At 34.1% G+C, this 23,758-nt stretch overlaps 1 protein-coding gene and 1 non-coding gene across 2 annotated transcripts; one reads left to right on the forward strand and one right to left on the reverse strand.

The window, feature by feature from the left end:
- Window positions 1–2,670: 2,670 nt before the first annotated feature.
- On the forward strand, window positions 2,671–2,776 carry LOC129927932 (U6 spliceosomal RNA). The gene has a single exon (XR_008779588.1). It is a non-coding gene; the product is annotated as a U6 spliceosomal RNA (small nuclear RNA).
- A 3,448-nt stretch (window positions 2,777–6,224) lies between these two features.
- Window positions 6,225–16,818, reverse strand: LOC106064601 (sterol regulatory element-binding protein 1-like). The gene is made up of 19 exons (XM_013223206.2): window positions 16,662–16,818; window positions 15,439–15,893; window positions 13,979–14,044; window positions 13,228–13,434; window positions 12,715–12,882; window positions 12,111–12,278; window positions 11,759–11,873; window positions 11,487–11,648; window positions 11,198–11,374; window positions 10,917–11,101; window positions 10,541–10,796; window positions 10,252–10,418; window positions 9,933–10,095; window positions 9,637–9,840; window positions 9,126–9,258; window positions 8,811–8,982; window positions 7,684–7,857; window positions 7,467–7,587; window positions 6,225–7,247 (listed from the first exon to the last, which is right to left on the reverse strand). The coding sequence occupies exons 1-19, from the start codon at window positions 16,759–16,761 to the stop codon at window positions 7,000–7,002; spliced, it is 3,441 nt and encodes a 1,146-aa protein (XP_013078660.2). The 5' UTR covers window positions 16,762–16,818; the 3' UTR covers window positions 6,225–6,999.
- Window positions 16,819–23,758: the final 6,940 nt, after the last annotated feature.

A 23,758-nucleotide genomic window follows, 5' to 3' on the forward strand; every position in this document is an offset into this window, starting at 1 on the left:
ACTAAGGGATAGGTAAGGTAAAGGTCATGTGTGAGGGCGGTTGTTTTCTAAGCGGGTCAAAGTCTTCATCCTCACATGTTTGACTTCCTATCTGCAAGAAATTAAAGCAACTGTTCCTCTTGAGCTGCTATGTTTAATGCACTTCAGACAATGGTGAACATGTATAAATGTCTGCAACAAAAATAATTCATTCAGAGGAATCAGCCTGTCTGTCATTCATAAGATAGAAATAGAGACAAAAGTAATAAAAGAGACAATTTAGTGAGTCATGAGCAATGTAGTGTGAAGTAATTGTAGATTGAAGATAATGTTTGTATCATCTTGTTGTGTAAATAGTCAAGTGAATATGTTAAGTTGTTGTTTAAAGTCAAGTTTTGAGTCTTAGCTAATGTGATGTGTAGCATCAAGTAGATGTGTTTGTGGTGATGATAGTGTGAATGTAGAATGTGTATGTAATGCAGTGTGTCTGGAGACTGATGTTAATGGGACAATAAACTGAACTTGGTGTTTGGTAACTGAAGAATAATATCCAGTTGGCTGTGTGCAGTTTGTTTATCCCATGATGCAAAGTTAAAAGTAGGCCTACTATATATCTCTTGACCTATTAGTCAATAAAGACTTAAACACTATTAATTGAACAAATTGTAAGCCTATTTTTGATTTTGTTTGGTTTGAAAACAAACTACATCAACTTCTAATAACAATGATAGTTTTTCTATAATTAAAGTGACATGTAGACTGATGTCTATAGAGACAGCTTTCTATCTTATCTGCTGATCAGCTCGGGAGAAATTGACATGAAGCAATATATTGCCGTAAAGCCTACTTTAATTTCAGAAGCCATGTACCGTATAGTTTTCTCTTGCAAATCTGTAACCAGGAAGAGAATGTTGTCATAGTGTCCGAGTATCTTGACAGATGCACAAAGAAAAGCCCAAAGTTTTAATTTATGAAATTTGAGATAGATAAAAAAAAACACACCCTTTGTTAGCAATCACAGCTTGATTCTATTCTATTTGAATCTCATTATCAATTACAAACACTGAGGTATTAGGCTATAAAGCAAAACATAGTCCTAATTAGTCTTATCTGCTTACTTAGATCCTACCACCTGCTTGACGTCATAGGGCGGCAAGCTGTAGTTTACTGGCAATGTCTGCAGTCCAGTGGCGTAGCTAGCCATGTGCGGGTGGTGCGGGCCGCATGTGGCATCAAGTGGTGATGGGCATCAAACTAAGGATACATGTTCTCAGTAAAAACAACACATTCTAGTATGTGTTTAGTTTCAGGCATTTTGCAACCAGTTCACTGTTTCTTGTCATCTCAGGTGGAAATGGTTGACGGTAGGGCCCAAAAGGGTAATAAGGAGCGGTTTGAGATCTTGAGTTGAAAAAAAAATTTCGGCTAAATGATTCAGTTCAAAATATAGTCTTTGTATATATATATTTCTGACTATTGTGGTAAGTGTGATTATATGCGAGCGATTTTTTTCAGACTTAAGTTGATCAAGAATCAATTGCAATCAACAATGAAAAATTTGCGACTCTCTAATTTGGCTATTGATGGGGAAAAAAGGATTTCTATAAAATTGTTAATAGTTTTACGAGCAAGAAAGTACAAAAGATTTATTTGTAATCTATTTTGATTAAATTAATCATTTTTGTTGCAAATTAGTAATTTAACAAAGAATACACAATAGTTCGAAAGAAAACACACCATTTTGCTGTTTCAATTATATACTTTATTTTTGTGGGGCAAGGAGATGGGGCATCACGAGGAGCTGCCGCACTGGGCATCATATACCCTAGCTACGCCACTGCAGTCTCTTTCCATCTGGTGTTCGCTGACCTGAGATCCTGCACAAAGGCGAGGCGTCACTAATAACAATAATTGAAATAATAATAATAATAATATGCTAGCAACAATATTAAAATAGTAGGCCTAATTAAAAAAAACAACAACTACGAATTAAATTAGCATGAATTATATACCTTAGACTTGGGTTTACATATTTTCTAAATAAACATGGCCATTCAAATGATCATAGCTAGGCCTGTCTCAATTTCTTGTAAATGACAATTTTCGATTGCAGTCCATAAAATAACTGTCGGCCACACGTTGAGCCTTATGTTGGCCTTCTTGAAACAACGAAATGTGATAATATTGTTTTTCAGCATTGTAGGCTATGTTCTGATTTCAAGCAACTTATGAAAACTTCAAAGAATTCATGGAGCTAAATTTGAGTGCTTTTAAATATTGAGATAATATGTATATCTAAATCTGTAATTTATCAGATAAGACATAGATCTATTGATCTATAAACTAGGCGAGCATATTCCGTCTTGAGTGAACATAGTCGTAAATTTGTAGAAAGGGAATCAACTGAATATAATTTCTTTTTTTTTACATTCAAGGGACATAACTTTTAAGTTGTTAATGTTATTATTATTATTATTTTATATCTTTAACAAAGAACAATTTTAATAAAATATTTAATATTTTTATTATAAAATAATGTCATTTATGAAAATAAAATAATATTTTTTGAATATTTTATAATGTATATATTTTTAAAATGCAAAATGCAATACAAAATGATTATTTTGCAAACCAATTGTTTTACTACGCAACTTATACGAGTATATAATCAACACATACTGTCGTGTTAATGTACTGTTAACGCAGTACATATACTAAAATTGGAACGATACAGAGAAGATTAGCATGGCCCCTGCGCAAGGATGACACGCAAATTCGTGAAGCGTTCCATATTTTTTTTTTACCACAGTGATTAGTGATATGAAAACCTGGGCATTAGCTGTGGTCTGAAAGATGTCGCCCACGCAGCAAGGAACGGCGAGTGCCCATACAATTTGAAATCAGTGTCATCGCTGGTTTTGTCAGTGTACTGTGTAAGGTTCGCTGGTTCCTGATTTTTCCTCAGGGCTGACCCCAGAAATCTTGTTAGTGATATGAAAACCTGGGCATTAGCTGTGGTCTGAAAGATGTCGCCCACGCAGCAAGGAACGGCGAGTGCCCATACAATTTGAAATCAGTGTCATCGCTGGTTTTGTCAGTGTACTGTGTAAGGTTCGCTGGTTCCTGATTTTTCCTCAGGGCTGACCCCAGAAATCTTGTAGCATCTTACTCATGTTGGGTAAGACAACCGAGGTTTGAATTCAGAATTCAGCTCCAATAATAAAAAATGGTAACGTCTTCGAATCCGAAGATGAACGATGAATGTAATGATTCACGTGGCCATGCAAACCAAGTGGCAACAGACATATTTTTCCACATCTGATGCAGACAAAGCCGTTGTCCGCCTTGGATCTATTTACGTTTTCTGCGTAGTGATGGGGTGGAAAACGGGCACGATGCTCAGGCGCCACCCTCAGTAGAGCGCTTCACACAGAGGTGCGCCCCCCAAAAAAAAATGATTTTCCGGAAATTTTCCTTTTTTTAAAAAAAACTAACAAACATTTTTACATATAAAAAATGAATAGCATGGCTCGATCTATCGTATGAATTGTCGTTATGTTTATATTAATTCTAAAGAGATTTCCACTCGCGTTAAACCTGATGTAATCCCGAATGTGAGACACAATTTGCATCTACAAGACTAATTGTGTTATCAAATTAAAAAAAAAATCTTTTACAGAGAGAGCTCTCGCGAAGCTTTGTAGAAGACAGACGCAGAAGACGTACAGAAAACTTAAATAGACCCCCCCCCCCAACCACCACCACCACCACCTAGCGGACAACGGCTTTGTCTGCAGCAGAAGCGGGAAAATATGCAGATCGCAGCTGGACTCACCCATACTTAACCCTATGAAGGCGTGTGGTAGATTAGCCTCTAAACATCAGAATTGTAATTCCAATTTGTATGCACTCATTGTAAAACAGCTCAGCACTTAAAGAGTTAATCTTCTGAAACGAAGACGTTGCCATTGTGACCGGTAATTATTTTTGTCTGAAATTGAGGATACCTCTTTAGCGTGTAGTTCAATATGTCCCCCAAAATAACTCGCTTGGTAAAAGCGATATCTACATAGGTAAAGACTTCCGACATGAACGTAGGTCGAGTCAAATAAAGTTCCTAATTGTATTCCTTCAATGCCACTTTTTAGTTGATTTTCTATTTGGATGCCAGGAGATGAACAAACTCCTTTTGAAATAGTGGCTTTAGTTCTTAGATTTATCATGACATTTTAAAAAATGAATTGGTAGAATTGACTTTACATTTGTAGGCCTACCAACTTGAGGTTCTACATAGCTTTCCTTTTTACATCCATCTAGAGGAAGATTTTGTAGAATCATAGAGATTTATGCAGGTTCATATTAGTGGCAAGACATTTTTTTTTTGCTACAGATTCATGATTGAATTTGAGAAAAATCAACTTTGAACGCATATTTCAAATATACCTAATTTAATTTTAAGATGATTAGACGTATATTTTTATTTTTATATAAGGTTAGGATTAACCCCAAACCAGAATTTTCACTGTGACCAATAAGGTAGCATTTTGTTATCCAACAATGTACATAAATTGTCATTTTCGAAATCCTAGGTTCAGTTTCCACTCATGAATTTGCAAGCTAACAAGGAAGTGTTACTTAGGTTTTAATTGGGTTTTTTTATATTCTGACGACTACCTCCCAATCAAAATTAAAAAAAAAAAAAAAAAAAAGATACCGCTGATGATTTGGAAAATGCTGAAAAAAAAATTTTAACAGACAAGTATGAATCTTCTCTTGTGATTATGCCTCATTGATGTGTTTTTGGCTTGTTCCAAATAGGTCTAAACATATTAACCAGTCATTAGATGTATATTTAAAAAAAAATTAATAATAGGCGTTGGGTGTGGCAAAGTATGTAGGTAGCAGATGGGGCTGCATAGCCACATGAAAGGCTGCACTCCTCAGTAATCTTCGGACTCGAAGACAACCCTTGTTATTATTACGGTACTATATTAAGAAAATATTTTGAGTCATGTTTGTCATTAACTAGATTTTAAAAAAATGTGTTAATGCATTGAACTTCTATAATTGTCTATTTTTTTCATATGGAGACCACCACTATCAGTAATAACTTCTGCATCAAAATGCTAAATTTCTAACATATTCTTGATTAAGTTATAAAACGCATTCATTTATGGAGATCCTTATTTCAATTGATACTCTTACATAGGCATAAAAAAAACACTTGGACCTAGTTGATTATTTGTCCGAAAAATTCAATATTTTCATAGTTTAGTCCAAAAGTTTTCTGCTTACATAAAGTGGAGAGAGGTTATTTGTTTAAAACACTAATTGTTATAAGTAACACTGACATTAAATAAAACATGTTAACAAGATGTATAACAGTTTAGTTATGTACCAAGCAGTTCTTTACCTGACTCAACCAATAGAATCAGTTAACATAAAATACTATTTCTCAAACTCGTACTGACCGTAACCTGAAATATCTGGCCCCTACCCCAGTTATAGGTATTTGAGGGTATAGAGTATGAAATAGCTGGCCCCTACCCCAGTTATAGGTATTTGAGGGTATAGAGTATGAAATATCTGGCCCCTACCCCAGTTATAGGTATTTGAGGGTATAGAGTATGAAATAGCTGGCCCCTACCCCAGTTATAGGTATTTGAGGGTATGGAGTATGAAATAGCTGGCCACTACCCCAGTTATAGGTATTTGAGGGTATGGAGTATGAAATATCTGGCCACTACCCCAGTTATAGGTATTTGAGGGTATGGAGTATGAAATATCTGACCCTACCCCAGTTATAGGTATTTGAGGGTATGGAGTATGAAATAGCTGGCCCCTACCCCAGTTATAGGTATTTGAGGGTATGGAGTATCATTGAGACAGGATTACTTCAGTGATTGGTTCACATGTTGATCTAACTACTGTCAATATATGGGGACTTAAAAAAAGCTTCCTTCGGGGAACAGTACCAGGAAAAAAGAAGAAAAAAAAAAAAGAGGCATACAGAGAAAGCAGTGCGAAGACAACATAAAAGAATGGACAGGTCTCTTCTCCTAGATGACCCCCCCAACTCAACTGGTCCACAAATGAGATTGGTCCCTGCCGCTCAGAGCATGCTTTAAGCATGAAAGTAGCGCTAAATAAAAGCTATAATTATTAAGACAGCCAGAATCTTGTGCCCCAATAGTCCAACAGTGGGTGAAGAAGAGGTGATAGATTGTTAAAATTCAAGCAAGTAATATTATATAAAAACATCTTTAATTTTTTTTATATGTAATTAACAAAGAGTGAAATCTGAAATGCATTATGTACAATCTCAAGGAAACAATCGTCAAACATTCATTCACTCTGGTAAGCTGTAGGAAAAAAAATACAACAAAAGTGGCTAACATCTAACAGGATGTTCTAAATAAAACAACAACACAAACAATGTGGTTTCAAGAAAGCTTATTTCTATCACCAAATAGGAATTCATTCTACAGACTTGTGGAACGTAATATCAAAACCATACTTGATATGCAAGTAGACATTTCAGGGAATAATTAGGCTAAAAAAAAAACATATATAATTATCACTTATAAAAAAATCAACCAAGAAAAGATCACTAGGGCGAGTCAAACTATTAACCTTGAATTTAATCTCCCTCAAATATCAATACAGTAATCTGCCATTCACTAGAGCAGCAAAGCTCAGCGCAGATTATGCACCTGTAACACTGAATACAAGTGGTTTTCCTTCTACAAAACCTTAAAAACTGTAGACTGAGAGATTTAAATTTTTCTTAACTTTATCTGTTGTAATCCATGGAGTTAGAAAAAAATAAAAAGTAATTCTAACTATAAAGAGAATCATAATTGTAACTTTTACCCCCTTGACTTTAGTCAACATTTGAAAATGTTCAAAGACATTCATTTCAATAATTTAAAGAAAAATAAATCATTCACAAGTTTTTCAGCAAGTGGGTAAACCTTGCCATTCTCCTACATCGTCTTTATACTCAAATATCAGACAAGTTTAACAGCCAGCAAGTGGAATCTCTAAGTTCTGCTTTGAAATGTCCACATCCATGAGAACTTTCCGACACAACTGTACAGACTTTTTGTCTCCAATGATTTCATACAAACGACTGGCTTCTTTTATAAGGTTAATTCTTTCTCCTACTCCCCCCATTACATTGGAAGGGAGATGACGTCCAGCCATAAGAAGAGCTGCTGCTCTTTCTCGCTCAATGCATTCGTCTTCATTAGGACTATCAGAATCATCTGAGAGAGAAAGCAAAGAAAAATGGTTTAGATTGCACACTCCTAATTAGCTCTAAAAATAATAATCAGTAAATATTTGAGAATAAAAAATTTATGCTTTTTAAAAAGAACTATTTTAAATTCAAAATGAACTATCCAATAAAATCCTACAAGTAAAACAGCATTTTAGACACTTCAAATGTTTTATAGCATCTGTATACTCTCTATAAATATACTAACCTTTTTCAGGATGTGTAATATTAGGTTTATTTCTATGTCTAATACTTCTATCTAAAAGCTGCTGGGTACGCCCAGGACTTGCACCAGCCATTATTCTGGATGTGGCTTCATGCAGGAATACCTAGTTAGAAAGAACAATTTAAATGAATCATTAAGTTCAAGGTACTTCAAGCATCACATAGGCCAAGGGAAAACTAATGAATATGTTTACACTTACTTTAGGTAGTGCAGCTTTCATAACTTGTGATAACTTTCTCAAGCTGGCTAAGTCTTGCTGGAAGGCAATCAGCTCTGTCTGTGAAGCTACTCTAACTCCACTATCTTCTTGGTTTATCTCCCAAATGTTTGTACGTGTTGTTAAAAGCCAGTCACATAACAGTAACTGTATACTCTGTATAGAAGAATTTGTATTTTGTAACTTGAAATGTTTTCATTAAGCATTGAATCATTTATAAACCTATCAATACACAGAATAAATAGCATAAGGGAGTTATAGTTTCCAGTGTTTCTGTGGAAGAAAGTTGTTAGCCCATTACATTACCCAATATGCTACCTACCCATCTGAGCTTTTATTGAAATTTACTTAGATGCTAGCTGCTGCTAGTATTGCTTCTTTTCCAGTTCAACAAGACAAAGCTCCTTTGATACTTCACCAATCTTACCATATGTTCTATTGCTTCACATTCCAGAACATAGTTTGCAAAAGTGTACAAATAATAATAGGGATAACAATTCACAACTTCATCAATAAGAACTGATAATACCGTCTTCTAATCATCTTCCTGAAGTCATGAAGCATGTGAATACATTGGTGATTGCACTGCAGAGACATTGCACAAGTTTGACACGCAATGCAACTACAATGCACCACTAACAGTATTCTTTCTCAAATTTGTCTTTGTTTACAAATTGCAAGTGAAGATTAAGCAAAAACACATGAGTTTAATGTATACAATAAATTATTGCATATTTAAAACAACATGCAGTCAACTTGATGAAATGATCACTTAACATTTGAATAACACAATGGATATTAACTTCTTCAAGAACAACATTTTCTTGCAATTTTATAAATTTATTGAAATATCTTTCGTATTCGCATCTATATTGTTCTTGTTATAGTAGTTACGCTGAGGTGGTCAATTGTAGTCAAACTGAATTTCCATTTGATTGGACCAAAAAATGACCTAAACTAAATAAGAACTGATTTGACTAGAATTCAATTTTGATCCCACTTTTCCAACAGCTGAAAAGGTTCTAAAGGTCCCTCGCTAGGACGCTCTATTTTGGTTTTTGTCTACCAAGTGACATAAAATAACAGTTCTATACAAAAATACAACTCACTTTTATAATGGTGATATTTTCTGCAGTGTATGCAAGCTTTAAACTCTCTCGTAATAGTCGCCCTGCTCTGTCACACTGTCTTAATGAAGCTATTAAAGTTTTACATTCTGGTGAGACCAGAACATTTTTCTTAGCTTTGTAAGCTAAATAAACAGCCCTTGGTAAAGGATCACTGCAACAGACAAGACAACAAATGGAAATAGTGTAATAATATTTGGAACATTGAACCTGCAAGTTAGATTCATTTTAAAAGTCATCTTTTAATGTGTTTAGTATTTACCATGTTTTTTTAAAAATAAACCAAAATGTACTCACTCAATGCCATTTAATTTCTTTGGGAAGACATCTAGAATAGAGTAAGTTCTTGAGGCATTGTCATCTTCTCCCATAAGCCAATGATGTGCAACTAGCACTATGTTGCCCCACCACAAAGCAACTTCATCTAATTCTTTAAACAAAAGAAAACATTGAACACATACATTTTAAATATATAATATTTGGGACATTCAAAGGAAATGAAGATAATGTCATTTTTGGGGGGTCAATTTAACTTTATTTGTATTTTAACTGGTTGATACACATTTAAATTAATCACAATAATGTAATTTTTTTTTAAATTAGCTATTTTATGACAGATTTAACCAGAAAGTTTGTAATAGCTTCTTATTATTGCAGATCATGCAAATAATTCTGCGGTCATTTGTTTTGAAATAATTTAAAAGCTGAAAAAGACATTGTATCACATTAAAGTGACTATTTGGTCATCTTAAAACAATCAGCAATTAAAACAAAAAAAAAGACTTAAAAGCGCTATAAAGGATTTTACCTGTAACTTTAGAAATTCCTGGTGTGTCTGGAACACTGCTCTGGCCTCCAGAACTGAGACATGAGCATTCTAACAAAAGCTGGGCATAAATAAGAGGTTCACTTTGTTTTTTCTTTGAGGGGTCACTTGGGGATACCAAGGAAAACATTGCCTGGGCAAGTAAATGTTCCCGGAATGCCTGAGTTACTCTGGCCAATGGATCAACTGAAAATATTTGAAGTCCAAATTAGCGCCATAGTAGACAAAATCATTTTTATTTCAACAAAAGCTCTACTTTATTCTGGGCACTTATTTACCTTCTGTCCCTCTGGAAGAAAAGATTGAGTCCTTGTCACCTTCAAATTTCACACTGTCAACAAAGAAACGATGCCCTTCAGGGTGACACAACCACTGAATATTGGGAGGAACTTGGTCACCACTTTTTTTACAAATGTGACGAGCACGGCTGAGAAAATATCTCTGTCAAATACAATGATATCAAAACATAATGGATAAGCATCATAAGCATGAATAAATGAGCAACAATAGGAGACTGAAGAAAAACTAGTAATACATATAGTTAGGAATAGATATTCTAATTACAATACAATTGTAATACAAAAAAAGGTATCTTACAGCAATGAATTGAAATCCTTCTGGTAGAGATGCTTTGATTTGAAGGGCAGCTGTGGCATATATCCTGGCCAATTCAAACCTAGGCAAAGCATCTTTTGCAGTTTCTCCAATATTTACAGCACTGAGAGCCAAATTTAAACCCCAGAGACGACTTCCCTTTATGTGTCCTATTTAGAACAAAATTTAAGATTAGAGTGGCACACAAAATTACAACTATGTCTCACTAAGAAAGAAAAGCAATATCAAAATAACTCATGGGAAATTAAATGAACAAATCCTAAAATCCTACCACTTAGATGTATTTGATTCAGAATGTGGAAAACATTGGCAGCATCTTTTGCTGATTCCTTGACATCTGCGCTATGCTTGCCTGTCAGACTCCCTGCTCTGCTAGCCAACCACCTTCCTAAGTATAATCGATTCAAGCACTGGCGCAAAATCTGCCACCCTACTCCAGATACCAGGTCTACTTTAGATGTAGGCAGGGGTCTTCCAAGTGCTAGCAAACATAGCTGCAGTTGGTGAAAAGCAGCAGAATAATCAGCCTTAAATTAAAAAAAAAAAGTGTCTTATTAATGACATTTGCAATTTGTTTCTTTCTTCATTGCATGAACGTTATCAGGTATAGTCTAATTCTGTCTCCCAAGTTTTTATTTTAATCTTACCCTTGACATGTCCAAATCCGCTTGAGTTCTGTGCCTCCAGAAAGCCACTGCAGCATTACTATTCTTCTTCGTCACTGGTTCTCCAAATATCAGAAGTTTAGCAAGCACAAAAGTGATGAGAATACCATTCAGCAGCCAGAGAAACAAAGAAGGGAACATCTTGTCATACCAGGAAGGTTGGGAATCTAAAACAGAAAATAATGACGTTAAAAAACCTAAACAATACCAAGTCTAGTTTTATTACCAAGACAATGCTTGTTTAAAAACCAAACAGAACTTACCATCTTCTGACAATAGCGTTCTTGAACTATGATGTTGTTGACTTGAACCAGATGGTGCAAAGGAATTGAAGAAATAGTTGAATGGATTAAAGATAAGAACACAAAACATAAACATGCATAAGAAGATCCTTGATCTGTCCAGCATTCCCGACTGACTAGAATATATCAGGTCATCAGCTAGAGAATCAAAATAGAATCATGCTTATTAGCAAACTGAAGCCAAAGTTAAACATAAATACAAAAGTGCTTTAAAATAGACATTGTCCAGTCTTGAAGTTTAAAAACTTACACATCAGATCATCACTGCTTGGACTATTAGGATTAGAGTATTCATCTGACTGGTTAGGACTGCTAGGTCCTGATGGAGGATCAGAATAAGGAGGTGTCATGGCTGAAGTGTCAGAAGTATCTGTCACCATGCTTTCATTCAAAAGCAAGAAATCATTTGGATCTGGACAACAACAAAAAAGTGTCAACAAAATTGTACATCAATACACTAATTTTGTTAAAGACAATTATTAATCTCAAGGGATATTGTCTATGCAGTGAGAAAGTACTTACTTTGTTTCTTCAAGATCATCTTTAAGTTCAGGTTTTCTTGTTTTAACCTACTGTTATCTCTCTGAAGATGGCGAATCATATCAATAGCTTTTCTTAAAATGGCAGATTTGTTCAGCTTTTAGAAAGAAAAAAATTATAACTTAAAAAACATTTTTTAGCTACTCTGGTCATAATTAAATAGCTCTTCCATAGTAATTTAGCCAACTCAACAATGCTTAGCTAAAGGATACTTGTATTTCTAATCTATTGCTGCTTTGTTTGTTTTTTCTCAAATTCTTTAGATATTAAAGAAATTATATATTTTTTAAAACAGTCACGTAACTGTTTATTGCATGCTTAAAAACTAAACTACCTTGGCTTCAACTCCTGCAACAAGATCTTTTAATTCCACTATCTTATCATTGATGCTCAGGCGATATCGTTTTTCAATGGCATTGTGGGCTGTACGCTTTTCTCCTTTACACTTCAGCTTAGGAGCAGATGCCAAACGATTGATAGGCATCTTGTCACCATCAACAACCTTGAACACACAAGAAATAAAGACAGAATAAATTAAGAACAATACCAGAGTGTTAATACAATGGTTTAGACCATAAAAAATAATACAATACCACATGTAAATACAATGGTTTAGACTATAAAAAAATCAATAATACATTAATATTGTAATGACATCAACCATATAAGGACTTAATGATATTGCATTAAAATCAACTTTGTATATTGGGCAAAATAAAAACATTAGGACGATTCTTATTTTAGCAATCATATCAATCCGGTAGTCTCATTGTGTGGTATGCACTCTGGATTTTTATATTGTTGGTTCCAGGTTTGACCCCTACCTGCTGCACCGCCATTTCATAGAGGTTTGGGCTAGAATGTAATAATCTTCAGCTCTGAAGGAACATTTAAAATGTAAAACAAATAACCTTTACACAGTGTATTGCTTTGCTCACCTGAACAGGTATACTTGTTGTCACAATGGTATTACCACCATCAGTAACCAATGTCTGAAAAGGTGCCGCACTAACTGTGCTCAATGCAGGCGCAGTGCTCAGTGTAATAACATTTGTGCTAACAGTTTGTTCAACAGGCTGATTGGCTTTGGCCACTTGCTGTAGCAGCTGATTTCAAGAAACATAATAAAACGTAAATTTATTTATTTAATACATAAAACTAGAAACATAATATTTATCTGCGAGGCACCACATTGGGTGCGAAGAATGGGATTGTCTAATTGACTGAAAATTCTCTTAAAAGAATGAGTTGATTTGCAAAAAACTATAGCTAAATATTAGAAAAACTCTTATGAGCAGTTGGTAACTAAAAATTGTTGAAGAGATTGAGCATTATAAAAATTATGGACTTAAAATATGGCATCTCATTATTTTTTTTTTTTTTTAAATACATAAATTTCATAAAGAATTAAAATTAAAAAATTATAAAAGAAAAATAAAATTCTGACTTACTTGTTGAAGCTGTTGCATGTTGATTTGTGTGGGTTGTTGAGGGACCTGTTGTATTAATTGCACCTGTGGTGTTACAGCTTGGATGGGTTTAGGCTGCTGACAGACATTAGTGGTGTTTGTAGCATTGTTCAATAACGGCTGCTGAAGAATCAGCTTTAACTGCTGCTGAGATGTTAGTTTAGGTTGAATACTTCCACCAACTTGTCGCTAGAAAATGTTAAATTTATTAGGAACAGAACAATTCTATGTCAAAATATGGCATAAATGATATGAATGATTTGAATATTATTACGATTTCAAACAAATTTATGCTTAAGTTAGTAATAGGGTCAATAAAAAATCTCTTTTCTTTTGACACTATGTCTAATCAGTATGCAAAGTGTACAACTTTTTTGGTGAAAATATATAAGAGAAAGCTCAACAAATATGAAAGTCTGTCAATTTCTTCAACTTGAGTAGCTGACAACTGAATCATTTCAATTCTTTATTCAATGAGAGGGGAAAGTGGAGAAAAAAAAAAAGTTTTTTAGAACAAAAAATGTATAACAGTCAAATTATTAGGGAAGGAAACAGACAAAACCCACTACTATTAGATGACACTAGCAAATGTAGAGTCTCAATATGTTCAATCTAGACTGAAATTTAAGGAACACAATTTTAAACTAAATCTATTAGGTTACAAGGTCTAAATATGTTGGCCATTAATAAATGATTGTAGTTCTATGCATACATGTTTCTTAAAGGCTATTACCTGTACTGCAGGATGCTGAGATGTAACTAGTATTTTCTGTTTCTGGGCTGCTAACTGTGATGACGCCTGTATCAATACAGTACAAAATATTCAAATGTACTAAATATAGAGAGGCAGTATTCTTCAAAGATTATAATAAATAAAGTTTTAACAGGGATTAGAAACATCATATATATATCAATATCACGAATCTTAGTGTCACAAGTTCAAGATGCCTAACCCTGAACATTGACTATATAGTGAACATTTTCCTAAAATTTGTCATTGACATAGAATCTAGAATATAATATAGCAATTTGTTCTGGAAAGAAAAAAAAATCATATAAACAAGGCAACGTGACACTATTTAAGGAAATGCAAGTTTCCAAATTCATTTTAGTTCATATTGCTGATAAGTGTTGAACTTTCAATTTTCCAATTAGTGTGCTTTACTCAATACAGAGATAGACATTAGAGCTACACAGTTTAACTTTTTAAAGACTATATCACTAAAGGCAATGAAGTGTTTCTTAAAAAAGAGTTCACTAAGAGTTGGGACAAAGTAATGAAAAGGCGTTTTGTCTGTGACCCAGAAGAATTAAACTCTTCACCATCTTGTTCTGTATCTGATGAGTCCCTACTATTAAATGGGAAGCTCTTTTTATTTCATTTAAAATAAGTAAGTAAATTTTCCCTTTCAGACCTTGTGGTCTATAGGGCAGAAGTTGTAAAGGTCATCTGTTTATGTGGCCTACGGTTAACAAGGGTGTCATGTGGCCAGCACAATGACCAACTGCCTTTACTTTTCCCCAACTTAAGTCAGGTACCTATTAGAGCTGGGTAGACTCAGAGGCACCCAAAGATACCAAAATTAAAAATCCTAGTCTTCACCAGGATTCAAACTCCGAACCCTGGTACGGAAGCCAAGCGTTTTACCGTTCAAGTAATTATAAGTAAATTACATATATATATACTGTATATATATATATATAATCATATAAACTAGCAATACAGCAAAAAGGAAGCTTGTAATAACAGAGAGAATCTTGTTGTTTTTTTTTACTCGTATAATAATAATAGTTTAAGAATATTTTTATATAACAAAATATTACAGTCACAGTTCTGAACTTGTCAGTTCTTAACAATTACACATTAAATACAACTAATCTTAAATGTCAAAATGTCAGCAACACATATAAATTATGATTCACACATAAATCATAATAGGAAAGATTTATCTTTAGAAATCTAAACGGATGGCTGCCTGGTCATGCGGTTTGCGAATTGGACTGCCCTTTTGATTTATCGAAGGTCCCAGGTTCAAACCCTGCCCGTTTCCCATCCCCCGTCGTCCTGCGGGAGGTTTGGACTAGGAAGTAAACTATCTTCTACTCTGAAAGAACATCTGAAACATGTAAAACATTTTTACATTTTACAAATGGAGTGACAGAGATGAAAAAAAAATAATGCATTCAACTTACTTCCTGCATTTTCTTAGCCTGAGCAGCATCATGTAATTCCAGCAGTGTCTTCAGGGCTGCTGTCTGAGACAACTGGCTACTGTTGATGTTCAACTGTAAAGGTGTGATGTTAGCTGGCTTAAACTCGTGTTTCAGAATGGAGGAGAAATCATTCTTAGCTTCAGAGAGTTCAAACTTAAAGGGCATTGCAGGACTAAGCTCTTGCTTTGGTTCTTGCTTAATGTGCGTAATATCCATATTGCTATCGTCTATGCTCACTGGAATGTCCAGGCTCAGACCTCTGCTTGTCAGGTCGGTGTCAACCTCAAAAGCAGGGTCAATGCTGAGATGCTGGTCAAGCACCAAGGATGGCTCCAGCCCCAGTGACTGCTCCAGGCTGACATCATAGTTTTGAGTAGTGAAGAGATCAGCATCAGTGTGGAAGTCACCATTGATATACTTAAGAATGTCTAAATCTGTTCAGAAATTATTGAAAGACATAGATCTATTTAGTTTATAAGAGATTTAAAATGTATTAATTCCTATTATTAAGTTAATATTACAAATATTCAAACTGAAAATTGTATCTTTTTGGCCATAATATTCCCATATCCGCATAGCCCATATTCGCCATATTCAATCATATTTTATCATATTGATACATTTGAAATTGATCTAATCAATCTAATCTAGATCTAGTCTACATCTACTAATCTACTAGATTATTATTTATTATAGTATTATTATATTAGTATTATAATTATCTATTCTAGATCTAAATATACTATTCTAGGCAATCTAGGATTCTATAAATTATAAATAGACTCTAGATATCTATAATCTAGACTAATTATTTAGATTAGAATCTAGAGTCTAGGTCTAGAGGTAGAAGTAGTGTAGAGTATTTCAACTATTTGTCTAGAGTTAGAGCTCTAGCTAGATCTAGATCTATACTAGTCTATCTCTCATATCTTATAAATCTATAATAAACTATATACTGAACATAGATCTATATAATTATATTATAGGTCTAGATGTCTATAGATCGTACTCACTACTGAGTCTGAAACACAAAAAAACGTAACTCGACCTAGGCTAGTGTCACCAAGTAGTTGAAGTAGGTTGTTTTGTTTACTATTCAATTCAGGAGTAGACAATAAGACATCTAGTCTAGACTAATCTAATGAATTTTACTGACGACTCAATATAAAATTTAAAGAAAATGTTGATGATTAATAATTTACCATCAATTTGCAAAGTATCACACTGATTAGTCGATAAAAAATCATTATCCAGAGTTGAAAAATTGTCAGATTCATCCGACCATCTCGTATGGTCAGCCATGTTTTTGTTTCAGAAATAGAAAAATAACACCATGAGTCTTATCCAATCAGAATCCACAGTTACGTGGGGTGATTTTTCGTCATTACTGTTCTCTTACTTGAATGCCAACCTAGTAACTTTTATGCTGAAAAGATCTGTTTATAATAACAGTAAAGACATTATTTACGGAAGATGATTCTCTTACATTTAATACTGTAAACATCAAAATGGTTGTATAAGTATGATACGACTCCTGTGTTTTGTTTTTATTCTGTGTTATTGGCTTTAGATACATAGATGAACTTTAATAACAAAGCATTTTTATTTGGAAAAAAAAAACGTGCAAGATTGTAGATTTGATAAAATAGAGAACACCTACTAGAATATTTTAAAGCGTAAGATGCAAAATGGTTCATTAGGTTATCATTTGCCAAAGAATAACTATATTAGTTACAATCCTTTAATTATTTCCCCCCTTTTTACCAATTTAAGTAGTCTATGTATTTAAGAATAATTATCCAACTCATAGCTAAAATGTTGTTCTCCAAAGGTGACTTTAATTATACTCTCTTTTTTAACAGATGTGATATATAAGTGCCTATATTTCTAATAAAATTAATTTTGGAAAAATCTATTACATAACATTACATTATTATAGCCTAACATTATAGCCTGACTAAAAAAAGGGAAAGAAAAAAATGAAAATAAAAACAAAACTAAATAACAACTGAAACTATTAAAAAATGAAACATGAAATAAAAATTAAAATACTTGGTAAATATAATAAGAAAAACTTCAGTTTATAAGCAAGAGCCCCTGCCACTTGTAAAACCTTAAGCAAACTAATAGATCCTTATTTTATGGAGGCCTATACTATAAAAACAATAAGAGGTGTAAATTGTTATGTTACATTTCTACAATTTGTAAAGGCAACACGAGAAGGGCGGAATACCTACATTTTACTGCAAAAGTCGATATCCCCACCCCAGATTAACTCTATCTATGAGTTCTTTGAAATGAATATGTTTTTAAAACAAAAAGGCTTTGCTGTTAAATTGATGAATATCTATTACATATATTAGTAAGCCTATATAAAATAGATGTAGACAAACAAAAAACTACTTATTCAATTTTTTAAAGGCCAGTTAACATCAAATAAATTTAACCCTGAAAGTGTAGCAATTTTATAAAAAGTATCCACTCTTAAAAGTGCCAACCTTTAAAGATCTCTAAGTATTGATATTCATTTTATTTGCTCCAAATATTGAAAATGCCATGCTTTAAATAGCTCACTTAATATGCTGATCAATAGTAATATGTCCCTATGAAAAAGCACGATATTTATTTCAATATTATTTCGATTTTGGAAAGTTGTGCTCGCCCTGTTGCCGTTAATATATTTGTCTATCTTTGGGACATAACACATGATCTGTCGACCGCCTCTCTCCTCTCCTTTGTCTTTTACCTTGACTAGAATATCCTTCAATGACAGATTCGTCCATATTTTGATGCTGTCTTTTCATCGCTTTTTTCGTCTGCCTCTTCTTTCCACTTATACTGTTCCTTGCAGGAAGATCATTGCCAGGCATGAGGACCTCGTGATACAGTTTTAGTCATTTTTGACAGGTCAGCAGGTCATCGTGTGGCCCATTCGTCATCGTGATTCCTGTGTAGGCTTTCCTCTTTTGTGGTGCGGTCTTTGCAGGTGTTACCTAGAATACATCTCTAGGTTCTTGATTCCACGACTAGGATCCTTCTCTCTAACTCTGGAGTTGGCATCCAAGATTCGCGAGCGTCAAAAAATGTCGCAATGACCAAGAAACCAAAACCCGAACTGATGGCAATAATTGCACAGTCCACAGATGCACTTGATAAGCACAAGACAATCTGGAAAGACAAATGGGTAGCCCTCTGTATTAAAATTAGATAGATACGCTTCTTGATTCTTTGATGTAAAGTCTGGCTAAAAAGAAATAAATATACTGCCTAAATTTTATAAGTAAAACTTCTTGACAAGCTCGCCGCCCAAGATATAAGGCGTACCAGTTTTCGTGGTCATTCTTTCTACAGTGTTGAAATAGAGTTGAGAACGGGACATAAAGTAAAGTGTCCTATTCAAACCTTGCTGTCAGGCAGATGATGTAAAAGTCACATGTGCATGTTAATATTAAAAAAAATCAATCCAAAATAATTCAATAAATACATGAACTGAATGGTATTTCTTTCTAGGAGCGTAAGGCATTACTTAAAATAAGCACTCAGTGCATCTTACTTTCATATCATCATCGACACCCGTCTTTTGTGTTTCTCATCGAATATGGCCACAGTAAAAAACAACACACCACTCTCTGCGGTCTCCTGCTAGTTTTTTTTAATTGATCTTCTTTCTCAGCTTCATCCAGTAGGCCTACAATGCGTCGACAGTTTCTTTTTTTTTTTTTTTTTTTTTTTTTTTTTGTATCTGCCTCTGTGTCGTGGCCTGGCCCTGGGGAGGGGGTGAGTTCCAAACTAAGGCCTGTCTAGCTTTGTTGTTGACATCTTTTCTTAAGGTGTGACCGATCCATCTTCATTTTCTTCCCAAGATCTTCATCTTTATATCTGTCCGTCCATCGCCCACTGCAACAGTTTGGTGTTTTCTACTTGGTCATACTATTATATTTTCAAGTTTCATATAGAATTGCTTTGTTGTGTGTTTAATTTCAAGTTTAAATCGAAATTATTAATAAGCACTTACCTTAAATAAATGCATTATGAATGGTACAAATGATTGTTTTTTTAAACGAGAAGGTTAAAAGGGCGATTTTTAAAGATTTGTTTTATAGGAAATTACTTTAGTTAAGAAAATTTTTGTTTTAGGCAAAGCCGACTACAGGACGACATGGAATTTTAACGGACTGTGTTCGAAATCGGGACCCTCTTGACCATCGTGACGATATCACACAACCAGACAACCATCATGGTCATTTTAATCTAATATACATCGCTTTATTGCTATAATCAATTGTTAGGAATTTTTGTCACACTCATAGATAGACCTAATCAGTTTATTGTATACTGTAATTTCTAAGCTACGATTAGACTAAACTAGGAGAAATACATGGGGAAGGAGCATATTATTGCAATAATTCCAGTCAAGGAAGTCTACAATAATCATACATTTTATCATAAATTATATTTTTAAACACACACAAACACAAATAAACTTTAAGTTATACATTTAAAAAAAAGTTCTACAGCTACTATCAGATAGTAACGTTAACACACACACTCTTCTCTCTCTGTCTGTCTCTGTCTTTCTTTTCTTTTCTCTCTCTCTCTCTGTCTCTCTCTCTCTGGAAAAAAAATATGGAAAACAAGGGAACAATAATGCTTACAAATTACTGATAACATGTTTTTAAAGGGAGCGATTTGTTACATATTTTACATTCTATCATAAAGATGTAGTGGTCTTTTTTTTCTTTTTACAAGAATAAACTTGTAGTAGGATACAAAAAATCTGCATGCATTGATCTTAAAACGAATACCGTTAATTTCTAAAAACTATTTTAACTTTACGGTTCGATATTTTACAGTTTTATTAATTAAAATGTTTCTAGTGTATACGTATAAAAATCTCATCCCATTACGAAAATAATTTCTTTCTGATTATTTAGTAATTTGTTTCCATTCCTATTATTTTTAATTTCTAGCTCTTTTTGATGATATGACTATATTCCCAAGTTAGTTGGCAACATCACTTAACGCCAAAGATGCATTACTCATCACCTGGTTTCATGTGTTCTAGATCTAAATCTAAACATAGAAATCAGCCTAACCCAATTTAACACACTAACATATTTCTAGAATTCAAGTTTTCAATACGATTTTGGATCTGTATCTATATAGATTGATGATTTATTTTTCCAAATCTTATCTATATAAAAATAGTTTGAATTATGATCCATTTTCAAAAGGCTAGATTCTTATTAAAAGCATGTGTTAATTATAACTAAAGAAAAAAAAAAAGGTGAATTTGATAGCCAGACGCTTACATAAGTCTACGTACAGAAAAAGGTTATCACAGGTGCGGACTAGGTGTCAAAATCGGACCGGGTATTACCATAAAACACGACACATACATGTGAGCCATAGCATATATCTTTTTATATTTTATATGATACAGACGTTACTTCAAAAAGATGATTACGTCCTACGCGTTATGCATCTAGTCATGCATATCATGTTAACCCATGGGCGTAGCCAGGAGGGGGGGGGTGTCGGGGTTCACCCACCTCCCGAAATGACCCCCCCCCCCCCCGAGGGAAAGGGTCGCAATTTAGTGACTGATTTTTTGCTTTGATTTTGTTTATTTTAGGTGAGATTTTAATAATAAACCATCACAACCAAGGGGGTTTTGAGTTTAAACCCCCTACCAGGAGTTTTTGCAGTTAAATCCCCCTCTTCTATAAAACAAAACCAAAAAAAAAAAATGCAAACGACAAACCAAGAGTACAGTTAAGGAAAATTTTGATTTTACCCCCCCCCCCCCTTTTCCGAAATTTACAATAAACCCCCTCTTCAATATAAAAAAAAAAAAAAGCAAATTACACACTCAAAATTCTATGAGCTTATCAAAAGGGGTTTTGAGTTTAACTCCCTCCCCTTTCTGTGGGGTTTGAAGCTAAAAAAAAAATACTTCTTCATTATAAAAAAAAAGCAAATTATACGCACTCAAAATGCTATGAGCATAGCCAAATGGCTTTTTCAGCGGGGTTTGAAGCTAAAAAAAATACCTCTTAAATAAAAAAAGCAAATTATGCAGTCAAAATGTTATGAGCGTAGCTAAATGGGTTTTGAGTTTAACCCCCTAGTAGCTCTCCTTTCAGTGGGGGTTGAAGCTAAAAAATACCTCTTTAAAATATTAAAAAGAAAGCAAATAATACACTCAAAATATAAAAATTTTATGAGTGTAGTCAAAGGGGGTTTTGAGTTTAAATCCCCCTCCATTGGGTTTGAAGCTAAAAAATACATCTTCAATACAAAAAAAAAAAAAAAAGCAAATTACACACTCTAAAATCTACGAGCGTAGCCAAAAAAGGGGTTTTGAGTTTAAACCCCCCGCCAGCGGGGTTTGAAGCTAAAAAAATACCTCTATAACATAAAAAAAAAGCAAATTACGCACTCAAAATGCTATGAGAGTTGCCAAAAGGGGTTTTGAGTTTAGAATATGCATTTAGTTGGCTTTCATTACCGGAAATTGTGCTCCCCCAGACCCCTTGCTGGCAAGGGCGGGAAGTCTACAAGTTTTCCACTAACTCCAGGAAGAACCTATTCTAGGGCACAATAAACGTCTTCCGAAAGAATGAAGGGTTAGAATGTAATAAAGATTATTTATGTACACACACATATACATAGGCCTACATATAAAGTTTTTTTTTTCGCGGGGGGGGGGGGGGATTTCCCGAAAAAAATAATTTGGCTACGCCGATGATGTTAATCTATGACTTAAATTCTGCCAAGTCACTGGTTTTCCTGGCTGGTTCAGGCAACCCATTCCATGCTCTAATAGCACTAGGGAAGAAGGAGTATTTGTACAAATTTGTCCTAGCATATGGGACGAGGAATGAGGAATATGATGGGCATCCATTCGGCTTTGTGTCCAAAAATCATTATGCAAAGTTTGATGTATCGAAAATTGAAAGAATGCATGCTATTTGATATTAGGCCTACGAAAATAGTAGATTTTTGAAAATATAAGAAGGGTGAAGCATATATATATATAACACTTGAACTGTCTTGAACAAGACAAAACATTTTTTAAAATGCTTAAAAAAAAACAAAGCTTATATTAAGTGTAATTGTATCTATTAGTTTGGATCAATTATTTACTATTAGTATTGACCTAGCCATAATAAATCTGATCGGCCCCAAAAGTTCACACTAAAAGAGAACTTGAGTCTCAGAGTAAGGAAAGGAAAGAGGTATAACAGAGTTTAGGGATTCCTTTAGAAACCTTCATAATAAGCACATTGCGCCCAAGGCTAAGGGAAATAACCTATAGGCTCCTTTTTGTCCGTTGTTTTCTAAGGTTAAAATTTTATATTATATCTAGTCCTCTAAGTTCCTCACTACAATGCTGTGTGGCCTCATTCTTGGGTTGACGACAAGTTAACATCTGGAAACCGGTAGGTACCGGTCTGTCAACTTGTGGAGGTTTCTCTACTAGTGATTTGGGAAAGCGGTCATAGTAATAAAGTTCAGCCTGTATACAATGGCGTGGGACTTATGACTGAGTGATGTACACGAACAGTCTTTTGTACAACTTTGTGGTACCGGTACATAAAAACAGTTTTAGGAATTCAAACGCACCAACAAAAAAATTATTTCATAGAACCTGTGGGCTTCCATAGGAAATAAGGACAGATCCTTCCGAAAGAATCCCAATAACTACGTTCGTCTACAACAGAGGACAATGGACAACCCAGTGATCGTCAAGTTTGGACAGTTCATGAACAATGTTAATGTGAATTGTTGTGTAAACCGTAAACTTATGTTAGTGTCTTATGTGTTGTTGGCAAGGTAATCTCTTCAGTACTGAATAAAAAAAGGACCAAAAAAAAATTTTTTTTTAAATTTTACGATGAACAGTGCAAATACAATTTCTCAACAACCCTGACTGCTCAACAGCATCACGTGGTCAGGACGTCATTGCGCTAACCTGCTTGTCTTGTGCGTTATTGTTAAGTGAAAGTATAATCTGAATAAACCACTTTTAAAAAAATTAAAAAAATAAATCTGATCTTTATGAAATTTAGACGTTACTTAAAAAAAAAAAAGGTTCCAAGGTCAATTTAGTCATGCATGTTGTTAATCAATGGCTTAAATTCTGTCAAGTATTCGGTTTTCCTGGCTGACTCAGGCAACCCATTCCATGCTCTAATAGCACTAGGAAAGAAAGAGCATTTGTACAAATGTGTCCTAGCATATGGAATAACAAACATGAGTGCCTTTTATCTTTGTGTCTTTTTGAGCACTTTAT

The sequence above is a fragment of the Biomphalaria glabrata genome, chromosome 8, assembly GCF_947242115.1.
Source record: "Biomphalaria glabrata chromosome 8, xgBioGlab47.1, whole genome shotgun sequence".
Lineage (NCBI taxonomy): Eukaryota > Metazoa > Mollusca > Gastropoda > Planorbidae > Biomphalaria > Biomphalaria glabrata.

Excerpts from the sequence above, each read along its gene's own strand:
- LOC106064601 (XM_013223206.2), bottom strand. The coding sequence starts at position 16,761 with ATGGCTGACCATACGAGATGGTCGGATGAATCTGACAATTTTTCAACT. Across the intron at positions 11,649-11,758 it reads GATGATCTTGAAGAAACAAA|ATCCAAATGATTTCTTGCTT; the intron begins GTAAGTACTTTC and ends GTTGTTGTCCAG. Across the intron at positions 7,858-8,810 it reads AAAATATCACCATTATAAAA|AGTATACAGTTACTGTTATG; the intron begins GTGAGTTGTATT and ends TCTTCTATACAG.